General features: G+C 56.5%; 1 protein-coding gene across 2 annotated transcripts; it reads right to left on the bottom strand.

Moving 5' to 3' along the window:
• Positions 1–1351: 1351 nt before the first annotated feature.
• On the bottom strand, positions 1352–18736 carry PICK1 (protein interacting with PRKCA 1). Of its 2 annotated transcripts, XM_081309732.1 has the most exons (13): positions 18374–18735; positions 18134–18231; positions 16965–17076; positions 11150–11278; positions 9426–9492; positions 8012–8101; positions 5746–5799; positions 5332–5394; positions 4563–4696; positions 4134–4226; positions 2861–2911; positions 2135–2279; positions 1352–1756 (listed from the first exon to the last, which is right to left on the bottom strand). In XM_081309732.1, the coding sequence occupies exons 2-13, from the start codon at positions 18172–18174 to the stop codon at positions 1485–1487; spliced, it is 1251 nt and encodes a 416-aa protein (XP_081165858.1). In that variant the 5' UTR covers positions 18175–18231; positions 18374–18735; the 3' UTR covers positions 1352–1484. The 2 variants fall into 2 exon arrangements, with proteins under 2 accessions (XP_081165858.1, XP_081165859.1); XM_081309733.1 differs by lacking the exon at positions 11150–11278 and having other exon boundaries at positions 18374–18736.
• Between the last annotated feature and the right edge of the window lie 216 nt (positions 18737–18952).

Genomic DNA, 18952 nt, shown 5'->3' with positions numbered 1-18952 from the left:
CTCCTGTGATCCCCAGCCACCCGCTGAGGCCGAGGCCATCAGTGTCCACCACTGCTGCCCACACTTTGCAGTCTGGGAACTGAGGCCCAGGGTGGCAGAAGCCAAGTCTGTGGGGCAGGGTCAGTGCCCTTGGCTGCCTCTTCAGAGGTGGAGTGGCCTGTCAGCTCGGCAGGGACCCCAGGGATTCCTGGTGCCAGCCCCTCTCGCTCTGTGCCCCACACCTGCCGAGAATGCCACTGGGTGTGCGCCAGGACTGAGCTCAGGGCTGAGGAGAGCTCAGGTGCTCAGGAGTCACACCAGCTTCTGCCCTCGTCCAGGGGTCTAGCAGCCCCGCGGATATCCCTGGACGGCCCCTGGGCTACAGTGTCCTCCTCCTCCTCGTCCTCCCCATCATGAACTTGCCCTGCTGCCTCTCGCCCTCCCTCCTGTCCTCAGGGCGACCATACTCACTGCCCTAATGGGGCACTTAAGTGTGAAAGGGCCACAATGTGGGTTAGACCCGGCCAGGCAAGGCAGGACTTGTGGGCCACCCTGTCCTGTCACTTTATGGAGACCCAGAGCAGAGGGTGTCATTTTCCCAACACCCCCATGGCCACGGGGAACAGGTACACCTGATGCTAACCCCATCTCCACCACGGGGGGCCTCGGGACTGACCAACATCTGTCCTGCCCTCCCCTCCCCCAAATAGGGGTTTACTTCATGTCCAGAAGCACCCGGGGATCGAAGACGAGGGAGGATGTAAAGGACTCTGGAGGAAGGGAAAAGGTGACAGCCTGGGACCTGCCAGATGGTGCTCAGGTGCCACTCTGTCCCCTGGACAGTGTGGCCTCCAGCAAGATGCTTCTCTGAGCCTCACGTCCCCAGCTGCAGTGGGGACCACAGCGTGACCCCTCCTGCAGGGTGCTGCAAGGAATATGGGATCAGCAGTGACCCTGTGACCGGGAGGCAGGCGGGAGGCAGGCGAGGCGCGAGGAGGGCCTGTGGCCATGCAAAGAGCCGGCTCCATCTGGTTTGTTTATTCGATACAGGCCCAGGCCAGCCCTGCTCCAGAAATGGCTGAGCTGGGGACAAATAAATAAAGGCCACCGAGGTGTGGGGGGTGGAGGGGCCAGCGGAGGGGGTGGGGGGGGTGGGGCCAGCGGAGGGTGTGCAGGACTCGCCTGCTCCCAGCAGGCGCGGCAGGTCCTGAGTTGGATGCCACCTGCAGCCCCTCGTCCTTCTGCCCTCTCCTTCCTAAGTAAGGTCCAGAGGCCTCGCTCTCCCCGGCTGGGGAGGTGAGGGAGGGTGGGCCGGTGTCCAGGGCTGGGCCTCAGCCTGGCACCTTTCCTGGGCAGGAGCCGGGTTCGCTGTGCGAGGACAGAGGAGCAGGGAGGCAGGCGCCCGAGCCAGCAGGCTTTATGCGCCACCACGTGCACCACTGCCCAGCCCCGCTCCCGCTGCAGTCTGCCCACTGCCCTTCCCCCCTGATCTGCACCCTGGGTGCTCAGGAGTCACACCAGCTTCCACCCTTGTCCAGGGGTCCAGCAGCTCCACGGATATCCCTGGACGGCTCCCGGGCTGCAGTGTCCTCTTCCTCCTCCTCCTCGTCCTCCCCGTCAGTGAACTCGCCCTGGCTGAGGCCATAGGCCAGTGTGGTGTGTGCCAGGTCCACCTCGATGGGGAAGACGTCTGCGTCCCGCAGCACGGAGTAGCAGTCGTTGTAGTACTTGGACATGGTGGACACGAAGCGCTGCAGCTGGAACACGATGTCCTGGACTGGGGCAGGAGGGCGGGGGACAGGCCCGGTGGCTGTGTGCCTCGTGGAGACCCGTGAGCCTGCCCCGCCACCTCCTTCCCCTGGGCACTCAGCTGGCCCCTCAGGCCCTGGGAAGGGGCAGAGGTGAGCACTGGGCAGCCCGTGCGGCGGCCTCCCAGAGGACCCGGTGTCTTGGCCCCCAGTTGAGAGAGCAGAGGCTGCAGGGCATGGGGAAGGGGGGCGGGCTGCTGCCAGGCCTGGCCCTGGGGCTCACTTAGGCACTTGACCTCTCTGGGCCTGGGATTTCCCATCTCTAAAATGGGGAGAAGCAGGCCGCCGCCCTGTACAAGGGCTGTGAGAGAACAGCCCACCGCGACCGCGCGCCTCTGTGCCCCTACCGTGCTTCTGATCCAGCAGCTCCATCTTCTCCAGCACGTCCTTGCGCATCTGGGAGAAGCGGGCGCGGGCCTCCTGGCGGCAGCGCAGGATCAGGCGATACTCGTAGTTGCCGGTGCTCACTCGGTACAGGGGCTCCCCTAGGGCCTGGGGCGGGGAGCACGTTAGGGATCCTGGGTGCAGTGGGGCCTGCTGGGTCGGGGGTGGGGCGGGAGGGCTGACCCCCCAGCTCAGCCCCACAACACAAGGCACTTTTCAGAGCCACCACAGTCCCTTGTTTGAGATGCCAGCACTCATTAGAAACACATGGCAATAGCTTTGGAGGGAGAAAAATCCAGAAAAGACCCAAACTCGTCACATTAAACGAATGAAGACGGGTCCTAAGATTGACCCCAACAGCAAAGATATTGAGTAAATTAAAGTGCCACTCAGGAGTGAGGCTGGACAGCCTCCCTGCAGGGGCCTCACCAACTTGGAGGTTGTGGGCAAGGAGCAGGCCTGAGGAGTGGCCCCATGGCAAGCTGGCCAGCACTCCAAGGCCCAGAGGGACTTCGCTCCAGGAACAAGAGTCTGACCAAGCCCCCAGGACTTTCCTGGGATGGCCTGACCCACCTGATGCCCCGGCAGATCCAGGACATTCTGGGGGCTCTGAGGCATGTGGGAAAAGGTACGTGCGCCCCAAGCCTTTCCAATACAAGGGCTGGGCCCCCTCACCCCTCGATACTCACGATGCAGCTGTATTCCTCGTCGTCCATCTCCTTCACCTTCAGGCAGTACGACTGCGTGGGACAGGTGAGGCCAAGCAGTCAAGAGGCTGCAGCCTCCTGGACATCCGCCCCAACATTCCCAGCTCCGCCCATGTCACACCATGCCCCCAGGTGACCCAGGAGGCTGGCCCAGCCAAAGAACTGCAGTATGCCAGGGCTCCTGGCTCCTGCAGACCCCTGCTGGGATCAGCTGCGACCCATATGGGAGAGGCTGGTGGCAGGTGTGTAGGAGGCCTGGGGAGGCTAAGAGCGGCTGGGCAAGGGCTCTCTTTGGAAGGGAGGGCAGGCCTGAGGGCTTGGGTGGCTCAGAGTTGACCCAATTCAGGTCCCAAGGGATGCGCTGGGGGCTGGAAGCATGGTTCAGTGGTTTGGCACCTGCTGGGCACCTGCAAGGCTCTGGGTAACAGCCCCAGGAATGAAGGGGAAAAAATACCCTGGGAAAAATGGTTCCCTCCAGAGATGGCACACAGGCCCAGCCTGGCTCTGGGAAGGCCCACAAACGGAGCTTGGCTTCCCAACTCTTGACCACAGAATTATTACCTAAAACCAACATTCCTTGGCACCAATTGAAACTACCTAGACCTAGACTGTTATGGTTTGGATGTGAAAAGCCCCCTAAAAGCTCATGTGTGAGACAATGCAAGACGGTGGGTTGAGAGGCCTTAACCCAATCAGTGAATTCATCCCCTGATGGGATTAACTGAGAGGTGGAGGGGAGCAGGTAGGTGTGGCTGGAGGAGGGGACACTGGGGGCGCGGCTTTGGGGCAGACACTTTGGATCTGGCTAGTGGAGCCTCCCTCTGCTTCCTGATTACCCCCCTCAACCAAGCTCTTCCACCACAGGGTCCTGCCTCACCGTAAGCCCCGAGGAATGGCGCCTGCTGTCTACGGTCCAAGATCTCTGAAACCGTGAGCCCTAAAATAAACCTTTCCTCCTCTGAAATTGTCCTGGCTGGGTCTTTCAGTCGCAGTGGCAAAAAAGCTGACTAAAACACTCACTGTTAAAATATGATTTTAAAAAATTAAAAAGTCCCCCAGGGTCAGAGTGACGCGACCAGAGCTGGAGCCCCAGGCCCAATGAGGTGCCTCTGCACGGCCGGCAGGCCTGCGCTGCTCCCGGATCTCCAGAGATTCTGGAATTTCCGTGTCCCAGTCAGATGTGACAGGGCTGTGCGTAGCTGGATGACACAAGGCAGGGCAGGCCTCCAGCGGGGCTCACCTGCAGGCTACTCACCAGGTACTCGAACTTCACGTCCAGGTACTTCCTGATGGTGAGGCGAGTGTCCGGGATGGCCTTGTTGAGGTACGTGTTCAGGTCTGTCAGCATCTGGGGGTGGGGGGGGACGTGCTTAGGCCTTCCCGACAGGGGGTGGCCAGGGTGACAAAGAGTGGCACTATGTCACCTGATTCAGGTGACACAGCCCACAGGCACTGCCCAATGGCCTTTCCCATCTCAAGGTTAGGACCAAGTCTAGGCCGTGATGAGCTGTGATCTGGTACAAGGCTGACCAGCCTCCAGGTTCCCACAGGCCTGAGCAGTGCAGCAGCCTGCTGAGGGCAGCCCCGTAGGTGACCAGGCAGGACCCACACCCCAGCCCCTGGCTGCCGTGGAAGAGCCCTGCACGCCACGCTGTCCCCTCCTGGCCTCACACGCTGGACGTACCGGCTTGATGGTCTTCAGCAGCCGAACGCCAAACTTCTCCATACTGCGGTGGGCGTCGGCAAACTTCACAAAAGCCTCGCTTGCTGCAGGCTGGGGCTCCCGCACCCCAATCACGGAGAACACGTCCCCAAAGGCTGCATGACAAGTATGACTTGAAGACTGCCCCCACCTGACCCCCTGATGGAAAGCCAGGGCGTCACCAGGGGGCTGGCATGCTGGAAGACAAGTCCATGTGGGGTCTGCGCCCCGGGAGGGCATCTGCATCTCCAAGCAACGGCTCTGGAGCAACTGGGAGCACACAAACCAGGGAGCCGGGCTGCGCGCCCCAATGGCGGGACCAGGGGAGAGCTGAGCCAGACTGAGGTGGTGGCGCTAAGGGCACAGCACTGGCCTGGGAATCTGGGTTCTGATGTCAGGACCACCCAGTGGCCATTTCCTGCCTGGGCTTCACTTCCCCGCCTATAAATGGGGCTCACCATGGATGTCCCGCACAGTCTCACGGCCTTATAAGAAATGGGACCACAAACGAAGGGAACGCATGCATTCAAGCGGCAACGTAAGGAGTAGGGTGGGCCCTCAGGAGGCCAGCGGCCCAGAGCTTCCACTGGCCCCTTGCTGCCACCCCAGCTGGAGGCTGAGCTGTTTCTCCCCAGCAATGGGTACAAGGCCCCAGGAGGAAGCTGGCCACTTTCTCACTGTTAGGGTCACTGAGCCCAGAGAGAGGCAGGGACTTGCCCAGGCCATGCAGCAGGCTTGGGGAGGCCATTACCCCGGTGGGTCTGTGAGAGTTCATAAAAAGCCCGAAGGAGATTCTTCGTATGTTCCGTCATCCCTGGGGGAGAGACCCAAATGATGAGGATGGGGGCACATGTCATAGGCCACACAGGCCAGGGCACAGCCCCACCCCCCACCCCATTTAGGCCTTCACTGGTACTGGAGCCACTGGGTCTTCCCACAGCCCCACCAAGAGGCCCCTCATTCAGGGGACTGGGACTTTGTGTGATGCAGGACGACACAGCCTCTCAGGGGCCGCACCTTCGGGAGCACAGGGGTTCTGGGGACTCATAAGTTTAGAGGTCCTAGAATTTCTCAGGTTGGCCTCCCTGCCTCCAAGGCCACTCTCTCTGGACAGGTTCCTAGGCAGAGCCAGGGCTGGGCGCTTCCTATCCAAAGCCCCACGCACCTTTATAAAGCTCAGCCGTCCGCTCCAGCTCCTCCAGCCTCTTCACCAGCCCATCTGTGGGGTTCAGAGAACAGCTGAGGTCAGGTCAGAGGTGAGGAGAGTGGCCTGAGGAGGCCAGGGCAGGGGTGGGGACGAGGGGCGGGCCCAAAAAACTGGCTTCTACACAAGATGGGGGCCCAGGCACCCCAGGGTCGGCAGTTCAAGAGTGATCTGTAAATGGCCTCGGCACCCAAATGAGAGGCGAGCAGGGGACTTGCTCCTGGGATGAGTCCCCACTCCACCCACTGGGGCCAACCCAGGGGCACAGGTCCTTCCAAAGGTCTTCAGTGCAAAAACACTGGGCCCTCAAGATGAAGCCGGTGAGCAGCTCCCCGTGCTGTAGGAGGCAGGCTCTTGGTGAGCAGCCAGGCCCCTGGCCCTGCTGACACAGCCCAGCCAGGCAGGGGACAGGCAGGGGACAGGCAGGGAGATCTCAACTGTTTCCCAGGCAGGCTGGGAGCAGTTGCTGCCATGGCAAAGCATGAGGTGGCTGGCAGGTCAGACAGGAGGGAGAGAAGCGGGGTCTGGGAAGGGCTGGCACTGGGTGAAGGACTTGGTGGCCCAGGTGTTGGCTCGGCAGGCATCGGCCACGTACCAGCCATGTGCTGCCATGGTGTCAGGCCCAGGGAATGACTAGGGTGAACATAATCCAAGACCTGCTCTAGGCTCCAAGAGCAAAGGCACAGGGAGAAGTGGGGGCCCGCAGCCTCACATCAGGGCCGCCAAATGGGAGGACACAGATGACCAGGGATGGGCGGGATTCCAGACTGGGGGGGGGGGGCAGTACAGGGAGCACATAAGGCCAGCCAAGGGCCAGCCTGAGGAGGAGCCAGGACTCCTCCAGCCAACAACTGCCACCCTCCCCAGGGCTTCCAGCAATCCCAGATAGGTCTCCACCCGGTGAGGACATAGGGCACACACGCCTCTCCATGGGGAGCAACCGTAAGGAACAAGCCTGTGCTGGGGGCTTCTTTATGCAGCCACCTCCCAGAGCAGGGCCTGGCCTGTAACAGCATTTGTACCCACAGCACAGACATCTGGGCACCAGGCCTGCTGGAGGCTCCCCGGGCAGGTCTCAGTCCTCCTTAGTTTGAGCTGCTGGGACAGGAACTACTTCCCCCATTTAACTGAGAAAACCAAGCGACAGAGAGGTAAAGCAATTTGTCCCAAGTCACACAGCTGAGAAGGTCTAAATTGGGGTCTTCTTGCTCCCTAGTGTCCTGTACTGACCAGGGTTAGGGTCTTCAGAGCAGGAAGAGGAGGGGGGAAGGTGGCTGGGGAGTGGGCTGCTGGGGAGGAAGGGTACTCTAGAGGTCTTTGGGAGGCCCTGGCTCCCTGGGCCTGAGCACGTGGCCGGCAGGAGAGGAGCCGTGTAAGCACCCACTGTTGTTTGTAGCTGGGTCATGGGACATCATGACAGCTTTGATTTTAGAAACCCTATTTATGGCTAGGGAAATTGCAAGGTTTCCGGGGGAAAAACACAACAACCAGTTCTAATTTCATCTCAACGCATGGTCGCTACGGGAACAGGATTTATAGGCACCAAGAGGCCAAAAATAGCAGCCACCACTTTTGTACCCCATTTGGAACAGGCTCAGGCCCCACCCCCACGGCCACAGCCAACAAAGCCCAGCGTGCCCAGCTGAGCCTACAGTTCCCAGGTCTCTCTCCCCGGCCATGGCATGGCGGTGCTATTTATGAGCCCGGCTGGCGATGGAGGGAACGGCCGCTGTCTCTCTGGCCTCCCCAGGACAGAAGGCGTGTGTGCCCGTGTGTGTACACGCCGGCATGTGGCTGCTCCCCGCCCGGGTGGCCACCTCCACAGCCTGGACAGGGACCAGAGACAAGGGTAGCAGCGCCACCTCCTGGGGAAGGGAGGGGCCGATAAGGGCAGCGGGAACCAGGATGCAGATGGGCTCTCAGGCTGGCCCTGGCTCTCGGCCCCCAGCCGGGGGAGGTAGAGGAGGCACCTGCCTTGAGTCTGTCTCCTCCTCTGTGATCTGAGGGGCACTGGTGGTGAGGGTGGCCCAGGTGACAGCTGTGGGAGCTCTCTGGGAACCAGAAAGGCCTCCAGGGACACAAAGAGATGGTGACTATCAGCCCCTCAGGCAGAGGCAGGGCCCGGCCAGCAGGACCCATACCAGCCTGGCAGACAGCCATGGTGCCCCAGCCCACGGGCCTGAGTGAGAGACCTTGCGCCAGAGCTGGGTGGGACAAGGGGACTCACCATTGCACAGGATGGCCCGGCTCAGGCCCAGGGCATCAGCCGTCCCCGAACTCATGTTCTCCACCAGCCGGTGCTTGACCTTCTTCAACACTGGGGCCAGGAGAGGAAGGACCCAGTGAGTTGCTGCTGAGCCCCAGGCCATCCCTGTCCTGGGTCCCCTCACAACTGGCTGAGAGCTGGACTGGGGTCGGGCTGGGAGTCTAGGAAGCAGCAGTGTCCAGGGGGAGGGCCTGCACTCTTCACCCCCCACTTCGGCTGGGGGAGCTAAACATGGGGTGTGCGGCCCAGGGTCCGCCTCACGCCAGCTGCTGGCATCACTGAGGGCCCAGATGGCCCAGGCTCAACAACAGCCACCAGGCCAGTCAGGAGCCCGTCCCTCGCCCTCTTCACTTTTCATCAGGACTTAGAGTGGCCCCTACGAGGGAAAGGGGAAGGGTCAGTGTCTGTGCTGGTTACATCAACATTGTGGGTGCCATCAGGACCACTGGCCTCAGGCTCAGACTCAGTGATGGCTTCTGACCAGCTCAGTCCCTGGAGAGATCCTGGGACAGAACCCAGGAGTGCTAAGAAGGAAGCTCCAGGCTGACTTGATTTGCCCTTTGCCTTTTGCCCTGACCCAGGAGGTGGCTCTGGACCTAGGGCATGGGTTGGATGTAGGTCACTGAGCCTCCTCTGGGACTTGGCCTTTGTTCCCTAATGTGTGTGTGTGTGGGGGGGGCTGGTCCAGAAGACTTTGAAGCTATTGTCCCACTGGTCCTTTATTTCATTTTGTGCCAGGAATCTAACCCGGGGCACTTTACCACTAGCCACATCCCCAGCACTTTTTTACTAAGTTGCTGAGGCTAGCCTCAAACTTGCAATCCTCCTGCTTCAGCCTTCTGAGGCACTGGGATTCCAGCGTGTGCCACGACGCCTGGCCCCTCTTATTCTTAAAGCTTCTACAGAACCAAAGCCCAGCCCCTCTGGCAGGAGGTACCCTGTCCCAGAGCAAGCTGTGGGAGAAGGGCTGGCCTATGACCTTCTACCCAGTGGCTAAGGTCTGTTCTAACCTTGCATCTTCCTGGGAGCAGAAGGCAGGGAGGGGGTCAGGGAGGAGGGGTGGGCAGGTGGACACGAGGCACTGGCCAAGGCTGGCTGCCTCTCTTTCTGGACTGCAGTAAATCCAAGCGGCCTACAGAGGACAACCCTAAGACAGCAAGCTCTCAGCAGGGGTAGCTAGGGGACAGGGTAAAACTGGGCAGTGAGACACGGGGACAGGTCAGCCACAGGGAGAGTACCCCAGGTCCTGGCAGGCCTTTCAGACTGTCAGAGACCACAGCCACAGAGCTACTGATGACTTCATAAGGAGGATGGGAGCTCCTCTGTGTAGGGCTAGGGTTGGTGGGCAATGGCGCCGCTGCTCTGGCCAGCTTACCAATATCCAGGGACATGCCCTGCTTGGGGTCCGCCTGCAGCTTGTTGTAGTGGATGGTCACCTCCCCCTGCAAAAGCAGCACAGGCAGCATGTGACAAGGCTCTTGAGTCCCAGGCCCCTCCCTGAAGCCTTCTTTATTTGTGCCTAGTGCTAGGACACCTAGGAGAAGGGGCCAGGGACAGCCAAGCCCTGGGGCCCCGTCCATCAGGGGAGGTCAAAGAGAATCAGGGAGTCCCAAGAGTTGTGTTCCAGTGCTGAGAGGGGAGGGCTTCTCCGCAGAGCTTGGACTCCTCCACGAAGCCCTCCCTGACCACAGGCCACAGTGGCCACTCGTTATAATCCTAAGGCACTTGGACTTGGGACTAAATCCACCCGAATATAAAACAAGAATTTAGAACTCCGTCCCCAGTGGGAACGGAAATGAGCCAGCACAGCTGGAATCAGGAGCGGGTGAAACTGTGCCCTAGGAGGCTGCGGGACGCTCTGCAGAACCAGCCCACGGAGCAGCTGGGGTAAAGGAGGCTGCCGTGGGGGGAGGCCAGGCCCAGGACCGGTTCTCGCAGTTGAGCCAGTTTAGCAGGTCACTTCCTCCTCTGGACACCAGTGAAGTGTGGGGCAGTGACTCCTGCCTGGCACTCAAACTTGGGAGTTGGGGGAACCATGTTCAGGCCAAGGCTGCGTAGGAACAGGAGGAGCCCCGTCCTCACAGCAGCAGGAGGGGCTGGGAACACAGGCCTGCGAGGACAGGGTCCACGAACCCAGAGCGAGGAGTCGGAGGAAGGGGCTGCTGGAGGGGCACATGGCTCCCACACCGGGTATGCATGGAAGGCCGCCTGTCACCTGTGGCCATCAGGTAACGCCTGTGACACAGCCATGCAGTGGTGGCTATGGGCTCAGTGAACCTGGCCGCTGCCTTTAGCACCTGGAGCCCTGAGACCCAGTCCCTGGCTTGTTCCTTGGCTGAAGGGGTGCTAGGAGGCGGCCTCGCAGAACTGGAAGCCTGTCCCTGAGGTAGAAAGGCACATGGGGATGAGTTGGCCGCACAGGGCCTTGGGGGAGAAGCCACAGAAGGGGCTTCTGGGTAGAGCCAGAAAAGCGACGTGGGGAGGTGGGAGCAGCCCTGATCCCAGCAGGGGTGGGAGTGCTGGGCCTGGGGCAGGGCGGCAGCTAAACCACTGGGCCAGCCTCTTCCATGCTGGGCTGCGCCTGCCCCCAGGGCCTGCCAATCACCCTGCTCCCTGCCTCACGCTGCTTCCTTCACTGTACCAGTTTCCCAAGAGCCACCAGCAGCCAGATGTCTAGGAAGTGGCAGAAGGGCCTCGGGCTCACTTCCAAAGTGGCCAGGCTGCTGCCTGCCGCGCAGGGAGGAGGTCCCTGTAGAGACCAATATGGCCCCATTAGTAGGATCTACTATCCAGGGAGGGTCCCCTTGGGCTTTCAGCTTCTGCTCCAGCCCTGACCAGGGACACCATGGTTTGCCCAAGTGCGTCAGAACCCCCAAGAATGGCGCCCCACAGATGCCTTGTGGTCCTGGGGCTCTTTCACCAGGCCCAGCACAAGCACAATATTAGTATTTACTGAAGAAAGGAGGGAGAAACGGAGGGAGACCCGGGTGTACCCCTGACACTGTGATACCAGGAGGGGAGCGGCGGCCCCCCCTGCAGTCTGCACGGAGGGCTCAGAAGCAGACCTGGCGGCTCCAGGCCCCACCGCAGCTGCCTTACCTTCACCTCCTGAATCATCTTAGCCACCTCCACCTTGGTTTTCCCCTTGATTGACCTGCCATTGACGCCGGTGATCTCATCGCCAGCTGCCACCGTGCCATCAAGGGCCGCAGGTGTGTTGTCGAATACCTGAAGATGGGGGGGGGGACACGACGGACTGAGGTGAAGCTGGGAGACGGTCATTCCCTCCACCCACACTGCCTGGTTCGGTCTCCAGCTCTGCCCTGTGGCTTCTTGTGTAAAGCAAGCAAGGGGGGGATGACCCCATGTTCCTGAAGGAGGACAGGGCGTAAATCTGAACCAATGAGACATTCCTTTTCTAATAGCAAATACACCAACCGTCACACATCCATGTGACATTGCTCCTCCAATGTCACCTCTTGACAGGTTTTACCAACAGTGCTGCTCAAGCTGACTCAGCATCCCAAAGAGCCTCTTATCAATTCTATACCTCACTTTGGTCCCCAAAGAACAGTCCATGTCTGTCGTGAACAGGGGCCCCAAATGCCTGTGAGCCCCTAATCCCAAGTGAACCCTTCAACAGGATCCAAGCCCACTGGCTGAGTGACGCTGTGTGTCTGCTGCTGAAGATCAGAACTACAAGTGACACAGCAGGGAGAGTCGGCCACCTGGTGTACAGCAGACTGTACCCAAGAAGCCACCAGGAGAGAGGCCCGCATCATCAGCAGTGGTTCTGATGTTGTATTTCTTCTGCCCTACCTACAATTTCTAAATTTTCTACAAAAAGAAAAAGAATGCTTCACAACTTATTTATAATATTACAAGGAAAAATGAGATAATTAAGATGACATTTCTGCTGCATCCCAGAATCACACTGAAAACAACAGTGAAAGACAGGTACGACAGGTACGACGAAACACTGCTCAAAGTAATAAAGACAAGTAATCGGAAGTGCATCCCACGTTCACGGCTGGGCAGCCCAAGCATCCCTCAGATGGCACGACCACCCTAAGCAATCCGCAGAGTCGGTGCGAACACTGTCAAAATCCCAAAGAGATTTTTATTTTTTTTTAAACAGAAATAGAAAAATCCACCCTAAAATCCACCTGGAATCTCAAGGGACTCGCAAAGGCTAAAACAATCTTGAAAAAGAAAAACAAAGCTGGGAGACCCAGAGTTCTTGATTTCCCAAGTTTCTACAAAGCTACAGTAATTAAAACAGAATAGTACAGGAATAAAGGCAGATGGACAGACCAAAGGAACAGAACAGAGAGCTCAGAAATACACCCTTGTGTATATAGTCAAATGATTTTTGACAGGAGCCAAGAACATTCAATGGGGAAAGGAAAGTCTTTCAACAGTGGGTGCCGAGGGAAAGAGGATCCACATGCAAAGAATGAAGCCTGTCCCTGGCCTAAAATGATCTGGATCAGCAACCTAGATGTAAGACTAAGACTGTAGAACTGAGAGGAAAGCAGAAGCTTCGGCCCAGGGATTTGGCAATGACTTCTTGAATATGACACCAAAGGCATGGGAAACAAAGAAAGAATACAAATGAACTTTGTGAAAAAAGTTTTTTGGTTGTAGATGGACACAATAACTTTATTTATTTATTTTTATGTGGTGCTGAGGATCGAACCCAGTGCCTCACACGTACTAGGCAAGTACTCCACTATTGAGCCACAACCCCAGTCCAAAGATTTTTAAAATCTGTGAATCAAAATCCACTATCAGCCAGGTGTAGTAGTGCATGCCTATAATCCCAGTGGCTTGGGAGGCTGAGGCAGGAGGATGTCAGGTTCAAAGCCAGACTCAGCAACAGTAAGGCACTAAGCAAGGCACTGAGATCCTGTCTCTAAATAAAATACAAAATAGGGATGGGGATGTGGCTCAGCAGTTGAGTGTCCCTAAGTTCAATCCCTGGTAGGGAAAAAAAAAAAAAAACACTATCAACAGAGTAAAAGTCAACCCACAGAATGGGAGAAAATGGCATTTGATAAAGATATTAATATCCAAATATACAGAGAACTAACAACAAAGCCAACAACCCAACTCAAACATGGGCAAAGGACTGAACAGAGATTCTCCAAAGAGACATAAGTGGCCTGTAAATACAGCGGATGCTCAATCTCACTAATCACTGGTGAAATGAGAAGCAAGGCTACCAGGAATCACCACCTCACACCTATCAGGAGGCTGGTGCAGACCACAGAGAAAATAACACATGCTGCGAGGATGCCAGAAACGACCTTGCACGCTGTTGGTGAGAACGAATAGCCACACAGGCCTGTGGAGGGAAGCACGGCGCATCCTCAGAAAACCAAAAACAGAACGGCCCTCAGCCCAGCAATTCCGCTCCTAGGTGGACACCAGAAGAACTGAGAGCAGGGTCTGGAGGAGAGCTCTGTGCAAGCTGGCTCAGAGCAGCTGGCTCACAACAGCCACGAGGCGGAAGCAGCCCAGACATCCACCAGGGGAGGACTGGCCAGGGAGCGTGCAGTGGAACATTCCTCAGCCTTTGAGGGCAAGAACATCCTGACACACACCATGCCACGGAGGAACCTAGAGGACATTACAGGAACAAAAAAACACCACCCACGATTTCACTTGCACGAGGGCCTGGAGCAGTCAGAATCAGAGGCAGAAAGTGGAATGGGGCTGCCGGGGACTGAGGGGGCGGGTTGGGGAGCTCCTGTTTAATGGGTGTGGAGTTTCAATGTCATGAGATGAAGGGCTCTGGACAGTGCCAATGGCTGCACCACACTATGAAGATATTAACACCAGTGAACTGTGTAGTTAAAAATGGTTAGGATAGGGGCTGGTGTGGTGGCTCAGTGGCAGAGCACTTGCCTAGCATGTGCGAGGCACTGGGTTCGATTCTCAGCACCACATAAAAATAAATGAATAAAATAAAGATCCATCAACATCTAAAAAAATATTTTTAAAAAATGGTTAAGACAGTCAAACATGGTGGCACATGCCTGTACTCCCAGCAGCTCGGGAGGCTAAGGCAGGAGGATCACAAGTTCAAGGCCAGCCTCAGCTACTCAGTGAGGCCCTCAGCAACTTATCGAGACCCTGTCTCAAGGATAAAAAATAAAAAGGGCTGGGGATGTGGTTAAACACTCCTGGGTTAAATCCCTGGTACCAAAAATAAAGAAAGAAAAAAGCTTACGATGGTAAAGTTTATGTATTATGTTATGTACATTTACTACAATTAAAAAACTGCAAAATGGAAGAGAGAGCAGAGACCATGGAGGGCAGGATGTCCTCTATTAGTAACACAAAAACTCTCATGAACAAGAGACCAGTGCTCTGAGGAAGCCATCCCCTGGGGAGCCAGCCCAGACAACAAAGAAGGCCCGTGCCAGCAGTGGTCCCCGTGACACCTCAGGACCCCAGGAATAAGGAGTTCCCAAAACCCTCGACAGAGCAATAACAGGCACATTAGAAATAAAGGGTCTCCAAAGAGAAGGGCGATAGCTCGGAGGCCACAGGGAGGAGGCCACGCCATCAGACTTCTAGTCAAACAGGCTTCTGGCCTACATTTATTCTTTTTTAAAAATATTTTTTTAAGTTACACGTTACACAATAACTTTATTTTGTCTATTAATTTTATGTGGTGCTGAGGGTAGAAACCAGTGCCTCATGTGTGCGAGGCAAGTGCTCTGCCACTGAGCCACAACCCCAGCCCCTGACATTTATTCTTTTAAAAATTACTTTATTTTTTATTTATATATGACAGCAGAATTAATTCTTATTACACATATAAAGCACAATTTTTCATATCTCTGGTTGTATACAAAGTATATTCACACCAATTCATGTCTTCATACATGTACTTTGGATAATAATGTCCCTCACATTCCACTATCATTTCTGACCCCACGGCCCCTCCCTTCCCCTCCCACCTCTGTGCCCTATCTAGAGCCTGTCTATTCCTCCCATGCTCCCTCTCCCTACCCCACTATGAGTCAGCCTCCTTCTATCAGAGAAGACATTTGGCATTTGGCCATTTGGGATTGGCTAACTTCACTTAGCATTCTGACATTTATTCTTGAGTCTGATAAGCCAAATGTCAACTGAAAAGAATATGGAAGTGACAATTCAAAAAAAGATGCGAGGGCATTCAAAGACAAAGATCTCAGAGCTGATCTTCCACACAACCTCTCTCAGAAAGCTATAGGCCAGTCTCCACCCAGACAGGGACCCTGGAGAAGAGGATTCCAAAAAGAGGATAGGGAGGGAGAGGGCCCAGGGCGCGGTGGGGAGGGGGGGCACTGAAGGAGGATGGGGAAGGTCTGAGTGGAAAGCGTACTGAGAAAACCAGGAGACTATCATGAAGAAAAGGAAAGAGAGGCTGAGCTAAGAGGAGAAACAGGTTTCTTAAAAAGTTCAACACAGAGCCACAGGACGAAAGCTCGGGAAGCAGAGGGCTTGTCTTCTCCATTTCTTCAACCCCTGTAACTGCAACAGAGCATTCAGAAAAGATCTGCTAAGCAAAATACCTGTTGAACTTAGTGTCTTTGCCAAAAATGACAAGATGGCCATGTGGGGAGAATGGAGCGGGAGGGAGCAGAGTGCACCAGCGAAGGCCATCGACCTTCACAGGGGATACACGAAAAGCAACAGGACAAGCACCCTGAGACAAGTGTGGCCCTGTGTTAACGAAACAGCGACAGGGGTGGGGTGGGCGTGAGCTGCAGCCACACACAGGCCTTTCAGTGCTCTTGACTCGTCAGAGGCAAGTCAGATGGTACTTTGATAAAAACAAAATTGAATTTTAGAGGAGACATTCTAATAGTTTATAATCCCAGTTCATATTACACAAACCCACCCACCAAGACTCCAACAGACGGGCGGGGGGGGGGGGAAGGAGGTGACAGAGAGGCTGAACAGGCACATGGCAAGAAGACCAGGCCTGGAAGAGGCCTCTCTAGAGCCTCCTGGGTCAGAGGAGGCCAAGTTGACACCCTGGGCAGAGACATGACCAGAAGATCCTCCTAAAAGCCATGGTGTCCACGTCCCCCAATGGCTACTTGACCAGGAGGGCTGGAACAGCTACAATCCAGACCTTCCAAGGCAATAGAAAAGTCACTGACTAACTGCCACAAGGTAAGGAGACTTCCCAGCAGGATTGTCCCCACTCCTGTGTCACAGCTGATAGAAAATCATCAGGGCAGCTCCCTCAGCAGGGGCCACAAAGTTGTCCATTATCACGGGCAGAGCAGCTAAGGAAATGTGATGTGGCCAGGAGTTGCCAGCTGCTGCTCAGGGAGGGCTTTTTCGGCACCATTATTGTCATTCTGTTCAATTTTTATAAGAATCCAAAGATGCTTATGCCTATGTATTTCAAATCCTCACTTTCTGGGAGAGGAAACAGGCCCAGAGAGGTTAAAGAACTTGCTAGTAATCAGGGAAGCTACTATTTCACAGCCTTCCCACTTCATTTGGGCTAGCACCCGAGGCTGACAGCTCTGCTGATTCATCAAAGACATTTTCACTGAATGTCCACTGCATGCCAGGCACTGTATCTGGCATCAACAATGGTGAAAAAGCAGACTGCAACCCTGCCCTCATAATGCCGAAAGCCTGGCAGGACAGCCAGCTGTAGAACAGGTAGCAAGGGAATGATTATAGATGGCAACAAGTGCCACGGGCAAAGAAGGGGTTCAAATGACAGAGAAAAACATGGGCAGCAGCTGGTCCAAAGGCCTTGCTGAGGTCAGATCTCAAAAATGAGAAGGAACCAGGTTCTTCAGAGCAGAACGGTGAACCTGCCCCTGCCATACCCAGTAGGGATATGACTCCCTCCATCCGGACCCTACCGCCACCTCCAAAGTGCCCGAGATACCTGGACAATGTACAGGCAGGGACAGTACTGGGCCCCTCCTCCGATGCTGATCCCGATCAGGTTCTGAGCATCCTTCTGCAGGGTCACCTTCCCGGGCACAGTAGGGATTCCACTAGAAAGAGAAGCAAATGAGGCTGAGCCTCCTGGAGGATGGAGCTGGAGGGGGAGGGCCCTCCAACAGCCCACGAGGCACCAAAGGCTGCGCAGCCTCTCCTCTTCCATACTTGGCCAGAAATAGCAATTTGTGCTAGAACATATGCTGTTCCTGGAGTCGTGCAGAGGTGAAAAGAAACCCCAGCCCCAACACTGCTCTGCCATGGGACTTGGTAATCACCCTCTCTGCATCTCAATCTCCTCATCCATAAAACGGGAATGACTCTCCCTTATCAGAGTTCCCACAGAACGGGCATGGAAGGCACCAGGGCCAACCCAGCAAGACTGTCCCCACTCCTGTGTCACAACTGATAGAAAATCACCACCTTCCTGCTCTTTCCTGACTTCAAACTTTCAAAAGATTTAGCCAGGCCGTCACCTTCAGAGAAACATGTGGAACATTATAACCACCTCTAGAGAGTCTTTCCCTGTTATTCAACTATTCTCCTGCCATCTCTCAATTCCTCTACTCAATTACCCCTCAGTATCACTATAAATTAGCAGCTATTTACATTCTATGGCAAAAAACGTAAATGTATTGACTTATTCATTCAAAAGACAATTGTTAACAAACTATTAGTGTCCCAAACCTACTAAGTGCTGAGAACACAGAAAGGCGTTAGACCCAGTCCTTGTTCTGAGACTAATGAGCAGATAACTCTAATTTTGCAACTCTGACCTACTAATTATCTATGCTGCAGCAAAACCTGGCTGCCTGGCCACCTCTGTGAAGCCTTCCCTGACCACCCAGCAGGCAGAGGCACTGCTCCACCTGCTCTGCTTTCCTTAGCACTGGCCGATGCTGTAGGTGTCCTGTGGCCTGCACAGTAGTCGTCTATTAACCTGTCCACAGCCCCCTGCGGAAGATGAGCTCCTGAAGGGTAGGGCCTGTTTCTGCTAAGGTACACCCGACGCCCCCATTGAGAAGAATGGGTTTGTGGAGCTGGGAAGTTCAAGGAAATGGGTGTCACCTGAGCCCCGGAACTCCTAGGTCTTGTGGGGAACAAAGTACTCACAGTTTATCCTCCTCGATGTCATAATCCAAGTCTGCAAACATGGTTCCGAGAGTCGGGGTGGGCTGGCCAACGGCCCAGCTCGGCAGGGGAATGGGGAACTGGGTCAGGGAGAGAAAGGAGCACAGGGCTCAGGGGACCGGAGCGCCCGGAGGCCGGCCCCAGGCCCCCACACCCTATCAAGGACCCAGGGCCTCCCCAGCCTCGGGCAGGGGGCGCGGCGTGCGGAGGGGCGGCTCTTACTAGGTACAGGGAGGGACTCCAGGCCAGGGCGGTGGGCTCAGATCCCAGAGCCCGCCCCACGGGTCTCCAGGCCCTTGGGAGCTGCCTCTGTCGCTCACGGGAGAGTCGGTCCCACAGCAGGGCCGGGGCCGGGCTGGCACCTGAACCCACCTGCCTTCCACCTGGCGGCGGCCGCAACTGTCGCGTCACTTCCGGCGAGACGCGGAAGTCCCGCCTCCCCCCGGGTACGTGCCCCGGTGGCTGCCGGCCGCCCTTCGCTTCCCGCTCCCCGGCTCTCAGGACCGGGGCAGAGAAAAGCGCTGGAGGGAGCTCGCCTCTGTATGGAAAAGCGGAAACAACGGAGACGCCTTCACCGGCCGACAGCGCCGGGCCCCGCCCCTCGCGCGGGCGCCGCCATCACCGGAGGGCAGGTCCTCCCGGCTTCCTCCGCGGCACGCTGGGGACCACGCCGGCCCTGGCGGTTGCCGTGGCAACGGAAGCATCCCTGGTCCGGAGTTACCTCCGGCCGAGTTCAGTGGACCATACACTCAGAGACCTTGCCTTTCACGTCGTCACCTTGCCGTCCTAGGAAAAGCCCAT

This window comes from Spermophilus citellus (assembly GCF_964194105.1).
Source record: "Spermophilus citellus genome assembly, chromosome: 10".
Taxonomy (NCBI): domain Eukaryota; kingdom Metazoa; phylum Chordata; class Mammalia; order Rodentia; family Sciuridae; genus Spermophilus; species Spermophilus citellus.
Note: the sequence above shows the minus strand (reverse complement) of the source record. Positions and strands in the feature narration are given on the sequence as shown.